Here is a 16,621-nt window from a genome sequence, read left to right on the forward strand (position 1 = left end):
TCTAATACATTTTACATAATTTTAATAAGTGTAAAAAATGTGCAATGCATTATAATGGTACAGGTAATTAATGTGGAATGTTTACAAATACAATGTATGTGTATTGTATTTTAAACATATAAAGAAATAATGGATAATAGATAATAATAATAGAAATACATAATGTTATACTATTATAATCTATCTTATGTCAAATTATTATTGCGAAATAAATTATGAATAATAATTGCACTGCAATTTTAAAGAAATTAATTCACGATCGGATAAATATAAGTATTTACAATTTAAATAATTACAAGGCTAATAGCGTCATAAAAAATGATTAAGAATAAAAATATATGAGTAGATCATTTTAAATGCAATACTTTAGAGATATGTTCTTTTATGAACAATTTCATTTAATAATATTCAATAGAATTTCACCATTTCTATCGTATATTTGTCATATTATATCCGAAATTATATCCGTCGTATAAATAATTTATATATATATATATATATATATATATATATATATATATATACATATATATATGTGCTTATATAAATTTTTATTTAAATTTTTGTGTAGTTAGATTTTAGTTTCAAAATCGTTTCTCATATATAACAGAAATATTATAAGATATCCAATACACATGGAATTGTTTTTCAACTGCATATTAAAGAACATAGACATCATCCCTTTAAAAAATGTCATAAAAATAAAAGCTGATTCAAACAAGAATGTTATTTCACATCAAGAATTTATTTTTGCTCCTAATGGTTGGGGCCTAGCATTACGTTCTAGCCTTTTCTGTTGCTGTTCAAATAAGCGTTGCTCACGTTCTCTACGCTTTTGTTCTCTCAAGGCTTTTGTAGGATCACCAATTTCTTCGCTCGTTTCTTCTTCCCAACTGACAGCATTATCTTCCCATTCCTTAAGTTCGTTCTAAATACAAATATGTTTAATTAGTGTCAAATAATATAATATTGGAGCTATATATATATATATATATATATGTATATATATAAACTTACTGTTGGTATTGGATCAGTAGCTACTGCAAATTTTGTAGAATTACGAAAAGTATTTTCTACTTTTTTATCTTTGATAAGAATTTTTGTTTGCCTTGTAATTTTTGGTGTCATATCCTACAATCAACGATTATGTTACATTAACATTTCCTTTTTTCTCTTTCTACCTTTCTACAATATTCCTTTACAATTGAATTTACCTCAAAAAAGTTAGGTTGTTGTTCTTCTATGGGAGGTTCTGTGGATTTGGTCACTTGTTGCCTGTATTGTTCAATCTTAGATTGTACCATATTAACAGGTTTATCTGGTACAACAACGACTGGATTTTCTTCCCAATGATCCCATTTTTCTAATTCCTTGATTAAGCATTCTCAATAATTACTATTATAGTAGATGCGAAAGTATTTAAAAAGATCAACAAAATGTCACTTAAAAGTAAACTCCAAGAAGTCTCATCTAAGAAAACTCACCGTATTTGAATTGTTTGAAGCGTTTGGTACCACGCCAACTGCTGAAAGAGGTATCGAATCGCACGAAGATCTTCTACGACGTCGTAAACAACACATAGCACGTCTAAATACACCGAAAAGAAGTAAAACAAGGGCTTTCAGACGGTTCACTAAGAATTCTACAGCCATTGTAAACCGTAACCAAATCTAACCTTTCTTCGTTTCGAATTATATCTTTACACAATAAACACGAATTTAATTCATCCTAATGTCATATTTTTAAAATGATAATAATTAAAATGTTCACGTACGATTTTCTCTATTTCACGCAATGTAAACCATGTTTTAATAAGTTAATCTTAAGTTATCAGTTTCTTAACCTACGAATAATAGAAAAGCGATGTATCGAAATATATCGATGTCGTTTGCCGGTTAAAAGCGATTATTTTTTCTTCTTCTTTTCAAATGAATTCGTATAGTATTTAAATGAAAGTAGAATTTCTTAGGATTAATCGTTTGTTCATTGTAATCTTACGTTCATTGATTAAAATACACAACTGTGAAGTTATAAATAAGTTATACGTAATGTTGATCTGAATTAATTTTTATTGAAATACAATTAACGTTAAATCTTTCATAATTCTTATATGGATTATCATGATTGCTTGGTTACATAAATATATATCTTTTAGTAAGAAATAATTTTTTATGAAAATTCTCTCAACCTCGGACACATTTCTCTCGTTTAGTATTGCGATCGAATTGACACTTTTCTTGAGTTCTACATGTTACACCACCACATATAACGGTTCCGCCTAAAACAATAATAAATATGTGAATATTTGAAGTAATACATTATTTGGAATCTTTATTTTCTTGAAGAAAATAAATACATACTGTTTGACGAGCCTTTGGAACCATTACCAGTGTTAACTGCACTCGACGAGGTACAAGATGTAGAACCACATTTATTAGGACAACATTTTTGATTACTTGAGCATTGATAGTCACTAACGCATCTAGGCATGCATTTGTCGATGGTACTTTTTAGAGGACAGAATCCAGGTTTACCTGAACAATAAAATATTACACCTTATGTAGATACTACATATGCAATTGATAATTTATCAACAATATGTAATTTGTTGCTATGTCTTTTAAATATATCATTAAGCTTTTCATTTAAATACGTCAACTTTACAAACGTTTTCATTATGGTTTGTATTGACACAAAGTGTTTGAATATTCGATCTAATCTGCATGATCTATGCTTATCTAAAGTCTAATCTTCGTCGGAAGCAATACAACGATTTATTCAAAGTATTTTTTCTTTTTTTTTTCACGATAAAGATAATAATTATTTTTATTTCACTGTTGTTGATGATATTGGGTTATTCTTATTGAATGCTATATCACAATAAGAATCATGGTACGCAACATAGCAACGAAAGGCCATATCCTTGAACTTAATCACTACCTTTCAGAAAGACAATCAAATGCCTCGAAGTGCATGAATAATGTACTCTTTTGAAAAGGAAAGAAGAAAAAAGAAAAAAAAAAAAATACAGAACAGTTATAAAAATCATGAACGTGAGTAAGAAGTCTATGTATTCTATTGACTTTCACTTTTGAAACAGACAAATTATGTAAAATTTATGAGTACCAGACATTGTTATGTACATATTATGTATAAACATGCGCAGACGAATTGATACTAAATGTTTATTTTTAATTATCTTAAGTCAATTAAGTTTCTATAAAAATAATATTACTTACTGGAAAGCTGTCCTGCTGTTGCAATTACCATCAAACATAAGCAAAAAAGGAGAATGTGAGTTTTGCCTAAGAAATAAAATTTTTATATTGAAAAAATTATTGGATATAAATTTTTTTGATTGTACACATAGAATATTAATAAAGATCGGTACGGTCAATTGTTAATTTTTTAAATATACGTACTGTACATTTTTCCTGATGATTTACTCGTTGAACAATAATAAGTCGACCTACTCAAAAATGTTTTCCGTTCGAATGTCAATCGTGAACTAAGTTAGATACGTCTAATAAATTCGTAATAAATCCTGCTATTTAAATCACCGTGTTCTGTATTACCACCAACTCTTAACTGGAATTTTATTAACGAAAATATGAGGTTTTTCCATCCAAGTAATGTCACGAGTGAATCACTAATCATACAAGCGAGTCTTAGGATCTGACTGGAGAGGATAAACTGCGAGATGCTTTTAAGTGGCCTTTCTTAAACGTGTATCTTGCGTCACTCATTTTGTGAGAGTCTTTACGAAGCGAATGAGAAATGTGGAACCAACGAGATTGCTTTGGGTAATTGATTCTAAGCATATTATCTAATCATTAATCACATAATAGAATAAAAGAATATTAAAATATATATTTTTTTATTTTTCTATATCTCATTGTTTACATATCTTAATTCAAACCTAATAGTATATAATTTTTTACATTAAATTTACATAAAATATTATTAAATATTAGTACACATATTACAATTAATAATTCAGCACTTATATATTATTTCGTATAATTAATAATGAAATAATTATCAAATATATATATATATATATATATATATATATATATAATTTTTAAAGTTATTAATTATTATTAATTTCTAAATTAAATAGTAATACTATTAGAAAGAAATGCGAAATATTATAACGAATTAAGCGTCATTAAAGAAATATATCAAACATTTGATGAGTTATATTTCAAGCGTTTCATTTAATACGTTGCAAAATTTAATGTCTTGATAAGTAAATCATGTTATCGCATATTACGAATATACTAAAGTCGCTTATGGCACGTACGATAGAACATATAACATTAAAGTAAGTTCATCGAAATTTTACACGGTCATTCAATATTTAGTTGTTACCATCTATTCCTGCGAAATATAACAGATGGTTGTGAATAATCGTATTCAATTGGGTCATAATCAAGTTCAGGATTTTGACAAGCCAAAGCGCCACATCGATTTTGGCAACATTTTTTGATGCCTCTGCAATCGCCATCCGATCGACAAGTTGATGTACATATCCATCGTCCAGTTGGTGTAATCGGACAAGAACCTTGTTTTACTAAACAAACAAAAATCAATCTCGTTAGAATATATTAGAAATTAATAATAACAATCTACGCGATATCAAAAATGAAACAAATTCATTTATCGATGAGTAATTAAGTAATTGCTTTTTAATTTGTTACTCTTTTATAAAGCAATTTATACATTAACGAAATAATTACAAAAATATACGTCGATATTTTGTTAGGGTAAATTAAGAAAATAATTAATAAATATTTTTTGTTTAATAAAAAATCTGACGATACTAAAAAAATTCTTTTGAAATGGAAACTTCCTTCGAACAATTTGATAATCACTGAGAACTTAAGATAATATTATTATCGTTTTATTCACGTTGTGATCATATATCATTAATAACTAGAGTCGATATTGTAATTGTTGGAAATCACGTTAGATTTATCCTTAATGTGAATATAATATTGGAATTTCCTATTTTCCTATTTTCCTATTTTGTTAGATATCAATCATCGAAATTTTTTTCTCTTTCCTCCATCTGGATCGTTTCAATAATAAGGGAAGAGTTGTGTTCGATTTTCATGTATCATGTATTATATAAATAATTTTTATTAATAATTATATTTTTATGTAATTTTCCAGATTTGGAGAAGTTGTTTTACTTTCATTTTTTAATAAAATTCAAAATTGTATGAAATACAACGTTGTTTTGAGACTATCTCTATTCGATTTATTTTGATCTTATTATTTAGCTTTATAAATAAATAAAAATAAATATAAAATTTATTTGACTTTGTTGATATATATATGAAATGAAAAAGAAAACTTATTACAATATGTAAATAAATTTTTGTTGAAAAGATTCCATTCACGTTCGCACATAAATTATTATAAATTGTTTTTATATTTCTTTCAATATTTTTTTGTTTACAAATATCAACCTTGAATTCATTATAAGATAGATCTATGAAGTTTTTTGCTAAATATATAAGCTTTGATTATTCATGCATCAATATTAATAAAATATTCCAATGAATAGTTGTTTATATTTGCGATAATCTTTTATTTACTCTCCCTCTGTCTCTCTATGTGCGAGTGTGCGTTTGTGTATAGATGTCTCTTTTATCTCAAATAATTGAAATATGTCCTGTGGGACTGAACCTAAAAAAAATTTTTTTTACATATATGTTTGATATAAAGGGATATATTATATGATGCTAATTTCTTTTTTCAGATCATGTAGTAATAGAAATTCCAAAAATAAATTTATTTTTTTAAATGCAACTATATATTTTCCCTTTCATAGTTTGATGGCATTTGTTGAAACGAATTTAACGACATATGAGATCAATTATTCTGGTAAAATGATTTTTGTCTATATTATACAGTCTTCTTAGAAACACAAAACTTATAATATAATTTATAATATTTTATAATAATAAATGATCTCATGCGACACGTTGTTGAATTCGTTTTAACAAATGTCATCGAGCTATGAGAAAAAAATATATATATTTATAGAAAAAAAAAAAAATATATGTATATATAGTTCCATTTATAAATATAAATATGACTTCGAAATTTCATTCAGCACGCGATAAAAAATATGACATATCATGTCATACACGAGGAGTATGTAGAGCACACATCCGTGCATACCAAACAAATGTGTAAAAAAATTTTTTTGTTACATTCAGTATCTCTTGAAATATTTGAATTTATCGAGATAAACGGAATTGTACATATACATTTTGTTATATATATATAATAGAGTTATATATAAAAAACTAAAGAATCATTTTTATATTTTTAAATCTAAATGCAATAAAAAATATTTATATTATACACTATTTACTTAATAAATCCAAAATTAAAATTAAATTTAAAATTTTAAATAAAAACTATTGATTTTATAATAGTAATCCTACTCAATAATATAACATATATTTTAAACTTTCTTGTTAATGTTAATATTTATAGAGATATAAAAGTGATTCCAATTATTGTATACTTAGGTTTATTAAATATATATCACGTATTCGTATGCACAAGTTTTAGACATTTACGTAAATATTATGCATTATTAAAATTCACCAATTGGATACTTACCAACATTAACGGTTTCTGTGATGGGCTTCACACAAATTGTACCTTCATAATTCGTAAGACAACATTTTTCAGATCCACTGCAGTCCATATCATTATTACAAAGATTTGTGCGAATGTTAAATGATATTGGTGGTGGACATGCACCAGGTTTCAATTGCTGTCCAAAAGCTATTGTCGATAATATTATCAACAATAACATTGATAAACTTAACGATGCCATTTTGGTGTTCTGGAAACCTTTGAAGGAAATAATTAGTGATTATTATTATCCAATCATCTCATGGTAATAATATAAATGGCTTTTTGAATATATTATACTTATATTATTTCAAACGAGAAAATTTTCTAATCTTTTAATTCTTTTCATCATATTTCTCTATGAATGCTAAAAAGTTTATATTTTATTTAAATACTTCATTAAGAAATTTAAATCACACAATATTCCATCAATGTACAAACAAAAAGAGAGAGAGAGAGAGAGGGAGAGAGAGAATGCTTGATCTGTAAATGTCAGAGACACTAGAAAAATAATCATATGGCAAGAAATAATATAAATAATGAAATCTTATATATTTCTAAATTATTTAAATTTTGTATAATTTTTATATAAACAAATTCTATATATTTTCTATAATTATTATAAATAAATTATATAAAATAAATTATATAAAACAATACGTATTAAATTTTGATAAATAAAATCTATGAATTTTATATAATTCAGAAATATATATATATATACAATATAGTATGTATATACACAATATACTTCTTTATATGATATTTAATTGATTTAATAGTAAACGTAAAAATTATTGAAACGACAAATGTCATACCTGTTAAGTGTTTACGAACGACGAACGTACTGCTACAACGAAACGAATTGCACGAACGTCTGGTGACTACTGATCGTTGACACCTGTGAGTATTGAACAATCAGAAGATCTTAATAATGTATATAACAGTAGCTGAGTCGAGAAACAAGGACTTCCACTTTCGTAATGTTGAAGTTACGTATCAGTCATTATACACGGTAATATATTGAAGGTCGGGGCCGAGTTACACGAGATTTGTAATTTTCTTTTCAATGTTAATCATTAATGCTTTATGCGATGCAAAAATAAAAAGTGAATTCTGTTATGAATTGATAAAATCAATACTTTATCAAATTTTTTTTTTAATGAAATATAAAATAATACAAACTTTAATATTTAACAGGTGGAAACATTTTATCCATGAAAAAATGATAGATCGAATTTTGTATTTTCGAAAAATATTATTTAAAATCTTTTACTTTTCATTGGAATCGTCTCCCGCAAAAAATGATTGATCGATTTTTATATCTGTCAATGTTACAGACAACAACGTTACATTGTTAATTTACAAGAAAGATATTCGAAATGGTAATACAAGATCGTCAATACTCACGTTGATAAACTCAACGGCTTTGTTTGACTTTTTGATGAAGTTCGACAAGTTTTCATCTCTTATATATACCTACCAATTTATGGTTGAATAACTTTGACGTCCTTCTTTTCCTCAACGATTCTTGTTTCTGACATTCCCGAATGGGAGTACCGATATCATTGTATCCCTAATTAGGGAGTACAAAACTAATTAACAAGGAATCTGATGTTGTCAGCCGGAAGATGTTGGTTTCAAAGAAGAAACTTAATGAAAAATCTTGAACGAATTACCGTCTCTACCACTTCCAGGATGTTGACCGACACTGGTGGTATGCATATGACGTTCTATTTTCTCTCTTTCTCTCTCTCTCTCTCTCTCTCTTTCTCTCTCTCTCTCTAGATAATTATTCGCTTTATTTTTTGACACCTAACCACATTTTTAATGTAACCAGGTCAACTTTGACCGATTTTATAGTTTCTATTTATCTTTCTATTTCTTTATTTTTTTATTTCTTTAATAGCGAACATTGTCAATATCATAACTGAATAAATATTTAAAATTTAATTTTTTCAATGATTGCTAAATAGATAAAATTCATAAATTTGTTCTATGTGCTCTATGTATATATATATATATGTGCGCGTGGTTGTGTATATATATGCACACACATGTACGTAACTTTAATTTTATACTAGAAAATCTGAGATCGAGTCGTGCCTTGAATTTGAATAATAATATAGAAAGTTGGCTCATCGAAAAGATATTTGATTAGTTAGAGATCATTTGATTGCGATCTAGTTATATTAATCCAGCGAATTACTCATTTTTACGATGAAAAATAAATATTGATCACCCATAAATCATTTTCCTTATTCTTGAGAAGTTTCCTTTTTTTTTCTTTTTTTTTTTTAAATAACAGGAGGAAGGTGAAGAACTATAATTCCGGGCTATAATTATCGGATTGCAATGATATATAACGAAATCATTTGCATAATATAACATCTTAAGGTATAACGAAGTTGTGTAATTATTTTTGTATTAAGAATTGATTTTTAAAGAGTAGTTAGGTTCTGCCAATGTTCGAGGTCGACCGGTCTACCAGTTTCTTAAGAACGACTTTTCCACATCTGACACTTGCATAAAATTCTAGACGTAACGTATGTACGTATATAAATATATAATATATATACGTATGTATATATATTATGTATATATATAATATATATGCATACATACATACTACTTATAGATTTTATATACATATTATATACATATTATATAGACACATAAATAAATATATATATATTTTGGTAATATTTTCATAAATTTTACTCGTAAATTTCTTCTCCTATAAGTTATCGAGCTTCGAATCGATTAAATGGCATGGGTTGCAATTAAAATTTTTCAGAAAATCATGAAACATGGTGGGAGTAATTGTTTTATTATGATCCGCGTCATTTTATTATGACCTGTGTTCGTTGACAAGAGGTTGATAATACACAATCAATATTACGAATCACCTTACATTTATTAAAACGTCTCATAAATACGAAAATTAGTTATATATATTTATCTTACTTCTTCAATAAAAAAAAAAAGAAAAAGAAAAAGAAAGAAAGAAAAAAATCGTTCCATCATATTAGTAGCGGAATGAACTATGCACTTGAAAAATAAAATTATAGATAAATGCATTCTTGGTACTATCGCGAGGCGCATTTTACATGAAGATAACTTCGATATGCTAGTAAGTTATAATTAATTTTTGTGAAATGTTCGGATATCAAATAAACAAGCGAATGATGAAGTAAATCTAAATAAAAAATAAAAAAAAACCGAAAAGGAAAATAACGCTTAAGTATTAACGTCTTTCGATTGTTATCGAACACTTTTACAATCTCTTTTTAATTATGATATTTATTATTATTAATCGTATAAAGAACCAGTTTATGATACTTAATTTATGAACACTTAATGTATTTTATGTATAATAAATATATATATATATATATATATATATATATATATATATATATACATATATATTTAATATAAGAATTAATGTAGAGTTTATAATTCGTAAGAAAAGTCGACTTATAGAAAATAAGAAAGAAAAGAAAAGAGAGAGAGAGAGAGAAAGAGAGAGAGAGAGAGAGAGAGAGAGAGAGAGAGAGAGAGAGAATTAGTAATATAAATAGTTCTTTACAAGATTTTGGTATCAACTACCAAATTGGAAAATTTGATTTGGCGCTCTCTAGATTGTATTTTTTCTTATAATCTATAACTTAATTATGAGAAAGCGAGTCTAAAAGACTGCTTACGAATGGCACTACACCGAACTTAGTTCTACTTTTCGAATACTCGTATATAATTCCTTAAGAAATACATTTATTTAAGATAATCGCATTAGAAATGTTCCCTTATTTTTTTTCACGCACATATACATACAAACAAATTACATACACACTGACGCATTCAATTTACTTGATATTCAAAGTGTTTACTAATTATACACAGAGACCACTTTGAAAGTCAATAAAAATTGTATCATCATAATGTTTGCGACGACTATAAATGTCTCTTAATATTTACGATTGTAAAAAATAATTAATAATTAAGTTAGATGATCGACATACGTAAAATGATGCCTTTTACATGAATATTTTAAGTCTTATCTCATTTCTGTATTTCGTTCGTAAATGAATAAAAATATACATAGAGAGATACTATGTTACTTATATATATATATATATATTTCAAAAGATTAAAAATTACTTAACGCGTATAACAAATGTATAGTTATTTTTCTGTAACGTTTGTCGACCATATTAATTTCCACATACATATACTATATATATTGTAATAATATATATATATATATATATATATATATATATATATTATATATATATATATATATATATATATATATATATATATATATATTTGTTCTTAATACGAATCGTGTGAAAAAAATAATACATACTAATTATTTAAACGACGTTAACTTCATCAGTTAGACTTATAGATTATTTTTAACTTTGTCCGATGCGTTAGGTCAAAAACGACTTACATACATATTAGATTTAACGCGCATTGAAGACACCAATAATAAAATACATTGAAAATATTTACATCCTTCTTGTCAGTTAGATTGGAGTCTTCTATTTTTTGGTAACGGCTGAAAAAAAGAAAAAATAAAACGATAAAAAAATGAAATTAGTTGGGTACAGCTATGAACGAGTAAGTATATAAAAGGTAATTGACGATTCGAGTTTCTTTCACTTGTTGAAAAATACAAAACTCGTTCGAATTTACCGAAAATGGTAACTAGTAGTTTGTAATGTTTCCACGAAGCTAGTAGAAAGAAGGTGAAGGAGAGAAAGGGAGAGAGAGAGAGAGAGAGAGAGAGAGAGAGAGAGAGAGAGAGAGAGAGAGAGAGAGAGAGACAGACAGACAGACAGACAGACAGACAGAGAAAAAAAATACGATTCGTTTTCGGAGAAGAACTCGAATCCGTGACAAAGAATAGTAATGAACTTTTCGAATCGTCCGTACGTGATCAGAATACAGCGATGGCATCATCATTTTCTATCGATTTTTCGCGAGAAACTTGAGAGTCCGTCTCACGAGTCAAGGATAACTTTCTTTGTCGACAGTTCGAAGAACCATATGTATGGCTGTCGATGTCTTTATTTAACGAGTGAGTGTAATGAGTAAGTTGGTCTTTCCAGGAATGCCATGAATAAGATCGAACGTCCATAAATAACTCGTGTCTGTGAGGTACATACCAGAAGGAAAGGAATTCATAAGATCAGAGAACATGACTATGTCAGAGGTATAAAATTTTTGAATGCAACAATAAAAAAAGACCGTGTATGGATAGTGATATATTATCTAAATATTGTCGACAACAAAGAAAGAGTTGAGTCGTTAGAATATATATCATCCGCAAGAAATGTGAAAAAGAAAAGAAAAAAATAGAACTATTAAAAAGTAACAAATCCTAATAATTATTTTCTTTTTTTTTTGATCGTTAGAAAGAAAATAAACATTTTAAAGATCCTTACTTCGTGGTGGCACAGGCGGAGCAGGCCACTTCTTTGGAATGGCACCAAAAATTTTGACAATGTCCTGAGAATTCATTCCCAGATTCATATACTCGTGATGAAGTTTACTGTTGTCCTCGTTATTAACGTCCGTTTGTACGTATTCTTCGTTATTATCTGAGCCAGAATTATGTTTGTTTTGTTCGATGGATACGTTTTCATCGTTCGACAAGGGGATAGGTTCAATAACGACTTCAACCTCGATCGAGTTTGAATTAGAGTTCGAATTTGATTCTATAGGTCGGTCAAGGCCATCAGTAGTCTCATTAGACCTTGTGGTTTGACTCGAAGATGAATAGACACAAACTGGCATCGCGTTGACGTAATTCGATGGTATGCACATGCCGGGAGGAGGTACAGGTGTAACGGATGAAGTGATGTTTATCGAAGATGGATCAATATGAGTATTCGATCGTTTTGTGGTTTCTCCATCATGCTTCTTCCCGGAAACGTTTTGATTAAACTCGAGGTATTTAGGATGTTCGCTCGGTGAGCCTGGAGTCATCGGTTCTCTCAGTGATCCGTCTGATTTAAAAGCTATATATAAATTATAGAAAATTAAATTTAAAAATGTAGAAAGTTTAGTTGAGTGAATTTATCGATCGAGTTGTACGGACGGAAAGATTGAATTTTTGAAAGGAAATTTGGGAAGGAAATTTGGGAATTTCTGAAAATGAAAGGTTTTATTGCCGGAAATTCCCAAGGATTAAATTAATAAGAGCTAACTCGATTGAAATTTCGATGTTATTAAATTAGTTAGAAGGAAATTATAGATTCTCTGTTGGTGACGTTATACGTACAGTGAACGGGTAATCCCGATGGTGGAAAAGCAATGTAATATTCGTTATCCTCGGCTCTTGACGGTGGCTGAGATGGCCTGAGGTCAAGTTCTGTTGCGGTCGAAGAACGAGGTGATGGTGAATACCGCAAAGCTGGTGAGTACGTACCAGCGAGTGGTTTTGGCGTTGGTGGTATTTCATAAGACATTACACCTGCTTTATCTGCTCTATTTTGTATCTACAAAGAAAGAAATATGTGATCAAGAGTTTAAGCTATAACGTTATCTAGTAACTATTGAGAAGATTTAAATTGATCCTTACTCTTCTGTCTTCGGGATCAGAATGGGTTCCGCTATCACCTAGGCTGGTACCACTGCAGCCACTGACAGTGCTCATTCTTCCAGACGATGATGAACCTAAATTTATATACAATTGAACGACCAAAACATCGGCAAAGATTCATTCCAACACATTTCTTACGTTTGTTGGTGGTAATACATGATTTTTTGGCTAAGATATAATTTATCGTTTCTAATGAATTGGTTTTGAGAGCAAGAACAAACAACGACAAGTTTAAGTTACGAGATAACTCTTACTGGAAACACTGCCAAGGCTAAGACTGCTGACAGGTCGACGATCTGCCAAGGTTCCGTTCACGGCTTCTGGTTTTGTCGTTGGGGAGGAGTCGTCGGTACCATTAGTGGAATCTTTGGAGTCTATAAAAAGCGAGACGTATACGTTTCAAATAAAAATAGCAAGATAGAAAAGAGATTAATCTTTTAAAAAAAATAAAAAAAAATAAAAAGAAATAAAAAAAAACAAAAAACAACAAAAAAATAAATAAATAAAAGAAAAATATTCACCTTTCTTCCCTTTCGAGAAGAATTTTCTTATTCTGTCAAAAGGAGTGGGTGCTTTCATCTCTTCCTTCATCTTCTTCTGTATCCTTTCATATTCCTCCCTCATGGCAGTCAATTGCCTCTGTTTGTCCTTGAAACTTTGCTGTACATCGTTTCGGTTTCTCCAATTCTCAACGAGTCTCTCGACTTCTGATATTGTGAAGACGTTGTTCTTGAAGTCGTTGATGATCTCAAGAAGCTCATCTTGGGGTCTCGAGTGTTCCTTTGATCTTGTGCTAGAATTCGAAGAAGTTCTTCCATAAGAAACCGAATCCTCGCGTCCTCCTGGATGCGAGCCATGGTTATCCGATCGATTTTGCGTTGGCGTAGCAGTTCGAGAAGGTGCTTGGTGTGATCCATTCAATGTAGCAGTTTTAGGTCCTAAAGTATAGTAAAGAATGTTCGACTTCACAATAGGAAGAATAAAGATCATGTCAAGAGCATGATAAATGATTTTTCTTTAACAAATTAAGAAAACTAATTGCAAATTTATGATTCATACTTGAAATAGGAAATTTAAATAAATAAATAGCACTGATTTTTATATCGGTTATCGATCAATGAATAAATCAAGTCATTTAATGTAAAATTATTGAATTGTCTTTACCAGCAGGGTGCATCTTCATGTAACCTTGAAGTGGTAAATCGAGATCATTTGAAGTGATCGTGGGTGTTGTAGGTGAGAGGATTACTGGTGTGGGTGCTGGAACAATGGAATAATTCGCTTCTAGGGGATTGTTCGGATTAATATTGGATGATGTCAACAATTGCGTGGGTAAGATCAAACTAGTGATTGGTCTTGCAGCTGGTGGCACCGAATAAGCTTCGCTAAGAGGTCGAGGACGACAGTAATCTTCCTGATCGTTTATTCTTTCATTGTTCTTCTCGTTATTGTTTTTATTTTCAATTTTATTTTCGTTATCGTTACCTTCGACTTCGTTCGTCTTATCATTGTTCGTTTCGCTGGTTTTGTCGTTACTTGTGTTATTCGTAGAGTTTATCGATTGAATGTCTATGGAAGAAAATATTATGGTTTTGTTTCAATATCGAAATTATTCAAAAAATATAAAAAGAAGACAATTACTTACCTGTAGCCTGACTCGACGTGTTCTCGCTTATGACTTTAAGGTAGCTATACATGTTGGTGAACTCGTTCATTTGCTGCGTTTTCGTAGTCGAGGATTCAAGGCAAAGCCCGAAACATGCAATGCAAATGCAGTTTTCGGTTAGTTTTTTAAACGTATTTATAATATCAATAGAACAAAAGGAGTAACCGTGCTGCGTTAAAGCTATCTCGAGGAACAAGCGAATGCTTTTTGTATTGGCCAAATCTCGAATCGTTTAGGGTAAAAGAAGTATCGCGGTAGTACCGATTATCGAAAAACCATGACGATGTTTAAAGGCGATGTTTTTGTACCATGTAGCCACGAAGTTGATGAGCCAATCTTGTGTGGCCACCTTGCTCTGCAAGATCGGCTGGTGTCAATTCGGAAACATTTCTCAGATCGCAAGCTAGATCACCTCCAGGACATTCTAACAATTGCCAGGCCAATCTTTCCAATCCGAAACGTGCGGCAAAGTGCAAAAGCGTTGGATTCTCTTCGGGGCCTGTGATTAAAAATAAATTTTTAATTTGTTCTATTTTAAAAATGGTTTTGCATCTTATTTTTTTATTAAAATATATATGCATATATGTATAAATGAGAAAGAGAGAGAGGGGAGGGTTAAAGATTTTTCTTCTGTTTCTTACCGACTAGTCGTTCTATTGTATCAGCATGAAGTAACAATTGAAATAAATTAGACATTTCTTATCAAAGTAAACGAGATAAATGATTACGATTCTTTCATTACTCACTCGTGTGATTTTTTGGTGTGGGTAGAATATCGCTTGGAGTGGATAAAAGGTTGAAATGGGGTGGTACGTTCCTTTGAAATGCGTGCACCATCCAATTGTCCAATTGCTCACGATCTCCGGGATGGAAACCGAAAGTCTGGAAAATGAAATGATATTGTGGACGATTTATGATAAGGACTTAAATTGCCTTATTGAAATTTCTGAGAATTCTCCGACCGGAAGTTTTTACAGACACGAATTGTTCGTTAGGCAAACTTGTTCCTTTCAGCATTTTTTCAGAAGTCTTTGTTACATTAGAATGGAAATAATTTTCGAAGTATGATAAAACCGAGTCTTTTCCTATAAGTTATCTTTTTTTTTTCATTATTGAAACATATTGAAAACAAAAAACCTACAAGGAACATATTTGTTCGTAGCAAAAAGTAATTTTTAATAAAATAGAAAACATTTTCATTCTATTTATTACTAATGTGAATATACATAGTGAATACTGTATATTTTATGAATCTTTTGAAATTTTTAGAATGTTATGAATATAGTTATGAAATTTTTTAGAATGATTTTAAACATTGAAAATAAACTCACCTGACACATAAATTCAAGAGGATTGTCGTGCGCTCTGAGAATTTGATCCAGCTCTCTTAGTCTACTCTCGCATTTTACTTGCCTAACACCGAGTGGACAACCATTCCTGGATATTCTAACGCCTACCAGCATGGATACTTCAAGGCATCTCTCAGGAATGGAGAACTGAAGAGTGTATGGATTTCGTCTTTTTACGTGAGCGACATCGATACCCTCTCCGCAACGATCAACGATAACCGATACATTGTCCTCTGGACGTAATGGATCATTCAACAGAGCTATTATTCGATTTTGACCCTGAAAAAGACGTTTTTTGTTATTCCTGATCACGTCCATATAGTTTAT

The 16,621-nt window shown here is 29.5% G+C and overlaps 4 protein-coding genes across 6 annotated transcripts in view; all 4 read right to left on the minus strand.

Annotated features, from left to right (window-relative positions):
• Window positions 1-534: 534 nt before the first annotated feature.
• Window positions 535-1,874, minus strand: LOC124433029 (receptor-binding cancer antigen expressed on SiSo cells). Its single transcript, XM_046982523.1, has 4 exons — window positions 1,485-1,874; window positions 1,215-1,370; window positions 1,018-1,131; window positions 535-928 (listed from the first exon to the last, which is right to left on the minus strand). Exons 1-4 carry the CDS (start codon window positions 1,650-1,652, stop codon window positions 737-739), a joined length of 630 nt encoding a protein of 209 aa, XP_046838479.1. The 5' UTR covers window positions 1,653-1,874; the 3' UTR covers window positions 535-736.
• Window positions 1,875-2,051: 177 nt separating this feature from the next.
• On the minus strand, window positions 2,052-3,706 carry LOC124433030 (waprin-Phi2). The gene is made up of 4 exons (XM_046982524.1): window positions 3,423-3,706; window positions 3,240-3,305; window positions 2,361-2,534; window positions 2,052-2,278 (listed from the first exon to the last, which is right to left on the minus strand). The coding sequence occupies exons 1-4, from the start codon at window positions 3,427-3,429 to the stop codon at window positions 2,184-2,186; spliced, it is 342 nt and encodes a 113-aa protein (XP_046838480.1). The 5' UTR covers window positions 3,430-3,706; the 3' UTR covers window positions 2,052-2,183.
• Window positions 3,707-4,124: 418 nt separating this feature from the next.
• LOC124433051 (WAP four-disulfide core domain protein 2-like) lies at window positions 4,125-8,144 on the minus strand. The gene is made up of 4 exons (XM_046982575.1): window positions 8,074-8,144; window positions 7,482-7,564; window positions 6,646-6,882; window positions 4,125-4,576 (listed from the first exon to the last, which is right to left on the minus strand). The coding sequence occupies exons 1-4, from the start codon at window positions 8,127-8,129 to the stop codon at window positions 4,371-4,373; spliced, it is 582 nt and encodes a 193-aa protein (XP_046838531.1). The 5' UTR covers window positions 8,130-8,144; the 3' UTR covers window positions 4,125-4,370.
• A 2,848-nt stretch (window positions 8,145-10,992) lies between these two features.
• The window catches only part of LOC124433033 (phosphoinositide 3-kinase adapter protein 1), a 38,431-nt gene continuing 32,802 nt past the window's right edge, over window positions 10,993-16,621 (minus strand). For 2 of the 3 annotated variants that reach the window (XM_046982527.1, XM_046982526.1), the window contains exons 8-18: window positions 16,277-16,573; window positions 15,692-15,827; window positions 15,254-15,444; window positions 14,925-14,997; window positions 14,444-14,848; window positions 13,801-14,217; window positions 13,534-13,653; window positions 13,259-13,353; window positions 12,959-13,175; window positions 12,120-12,695; window positions 10,993-11,230 (exon numbers count right to left, since the gene is read on the minus strand). In XM_046982527.1, the coding sequence (XP_046838483.1) occupies window positions 11,214-11,230; window positions 12,120-12,695; window positions 12,959-13,175; window positions 13,259-13,353; window positions 13,534-13,653; window positions 13,801-14,217; window positions 14,444-14,848; window positions 14,925-14,997; window positions 15,254-15,444; window positions 15,692-15,827; window positions 16,277-16,573 (2,544 nt within the window). In that variant the 3' untranslated portion in view covers window positions 10,993-11,213. The remainder of the gene's footprint in view (window positions 11,231-12,119; window positions 12,696-12,958; window positions 13,176-13,258; window positions 13,354-13,533; window positions 13,654-13,800; window positions 14,218-14,443; window positions 14,849-14,924; window positions 14,998-15,253; window positions 15,445-15,691; window positions 15,828-16,276; window positions 16,574-16,621) is intronic. The other variant, XM_046982528.1, reaches the window with a different exon arrangement.

Source organism: Vespa crabro, chromosome 2, assembly GCF_910589235.1.
Source record: "Vespa crabro chromosome 2, iyVesCrab1.2, whole genome shotgun sequence".
Classification (NCBI taxonomy): Eukaryota; Metazoa; Arthropoda; class Insecta; order Hymenoptera; family Vespidae; genus Vespa; species Vespa crabro.

Excerpts from the sequence above, each read along its gene's own strand:
- LOC124433029 (XM_046982523.1), bottom strand. The coding sequence starts at position 1,652 with ATGGCTGTAGAATTCTTAGTGAACCGTCTGAAAGCCCTTGTTTTACTT. Across the intron at positions 1,132-1,214 it reads AACAACCTAACTTTTTTGAG|GATATGACACCAAAAATTAC; the intron begins GTAAATTCAATT and ends CGTTGATTGTAG. Across the intron at positions 929-1,017 it reads CTACTGATCCAATACCAACA|AACGAACTTAAGGAATGGGA; the intron begins GTAAGTTTATAT and ends ATTTGTATTTAG.
- LOC124433030 (XM_046982524.1), bottom strand. Across the intron at positions 2,535-3,239 it reads AACAGCAGGACAGCTTTCCA|GTAAACCTGGATTCTGTCCT; the intron begins GTAAGTAATATT and ends TTTATTGTTCAG. Across the intron at positions 2,279-2,360 it reads TTCCAAAGGCTCGTCAAACA|GCGGAACCGTTATATGTGGT; the intron begins GTATGTATTTAT and ends TTATTGTTTTAG.
- LOC124433051 (XM_046982575.1), bottom strand. The coding sequence starts at position 8,129 with ATGAAAACTTGTCGAACTTCATCAAAAAGTCAAACAAAGCCGTTGAGT. Across the intron at positions 7,565-8,073 it reads AAGCCGTTGAGTTTATCAAC|GTGTCAACGATCAGTAGTCA; the intron begins GTGAGTATTGAC and ends CAATACTCACAG. Across the intron at positions 4,577-6,645 it reads CACAGAAACCGTTAATGTTG|TAAAACAAGGTTCTTGTCCG; the intron begins GTAAGTATCCAA and ends TTGTTTGTTTAG.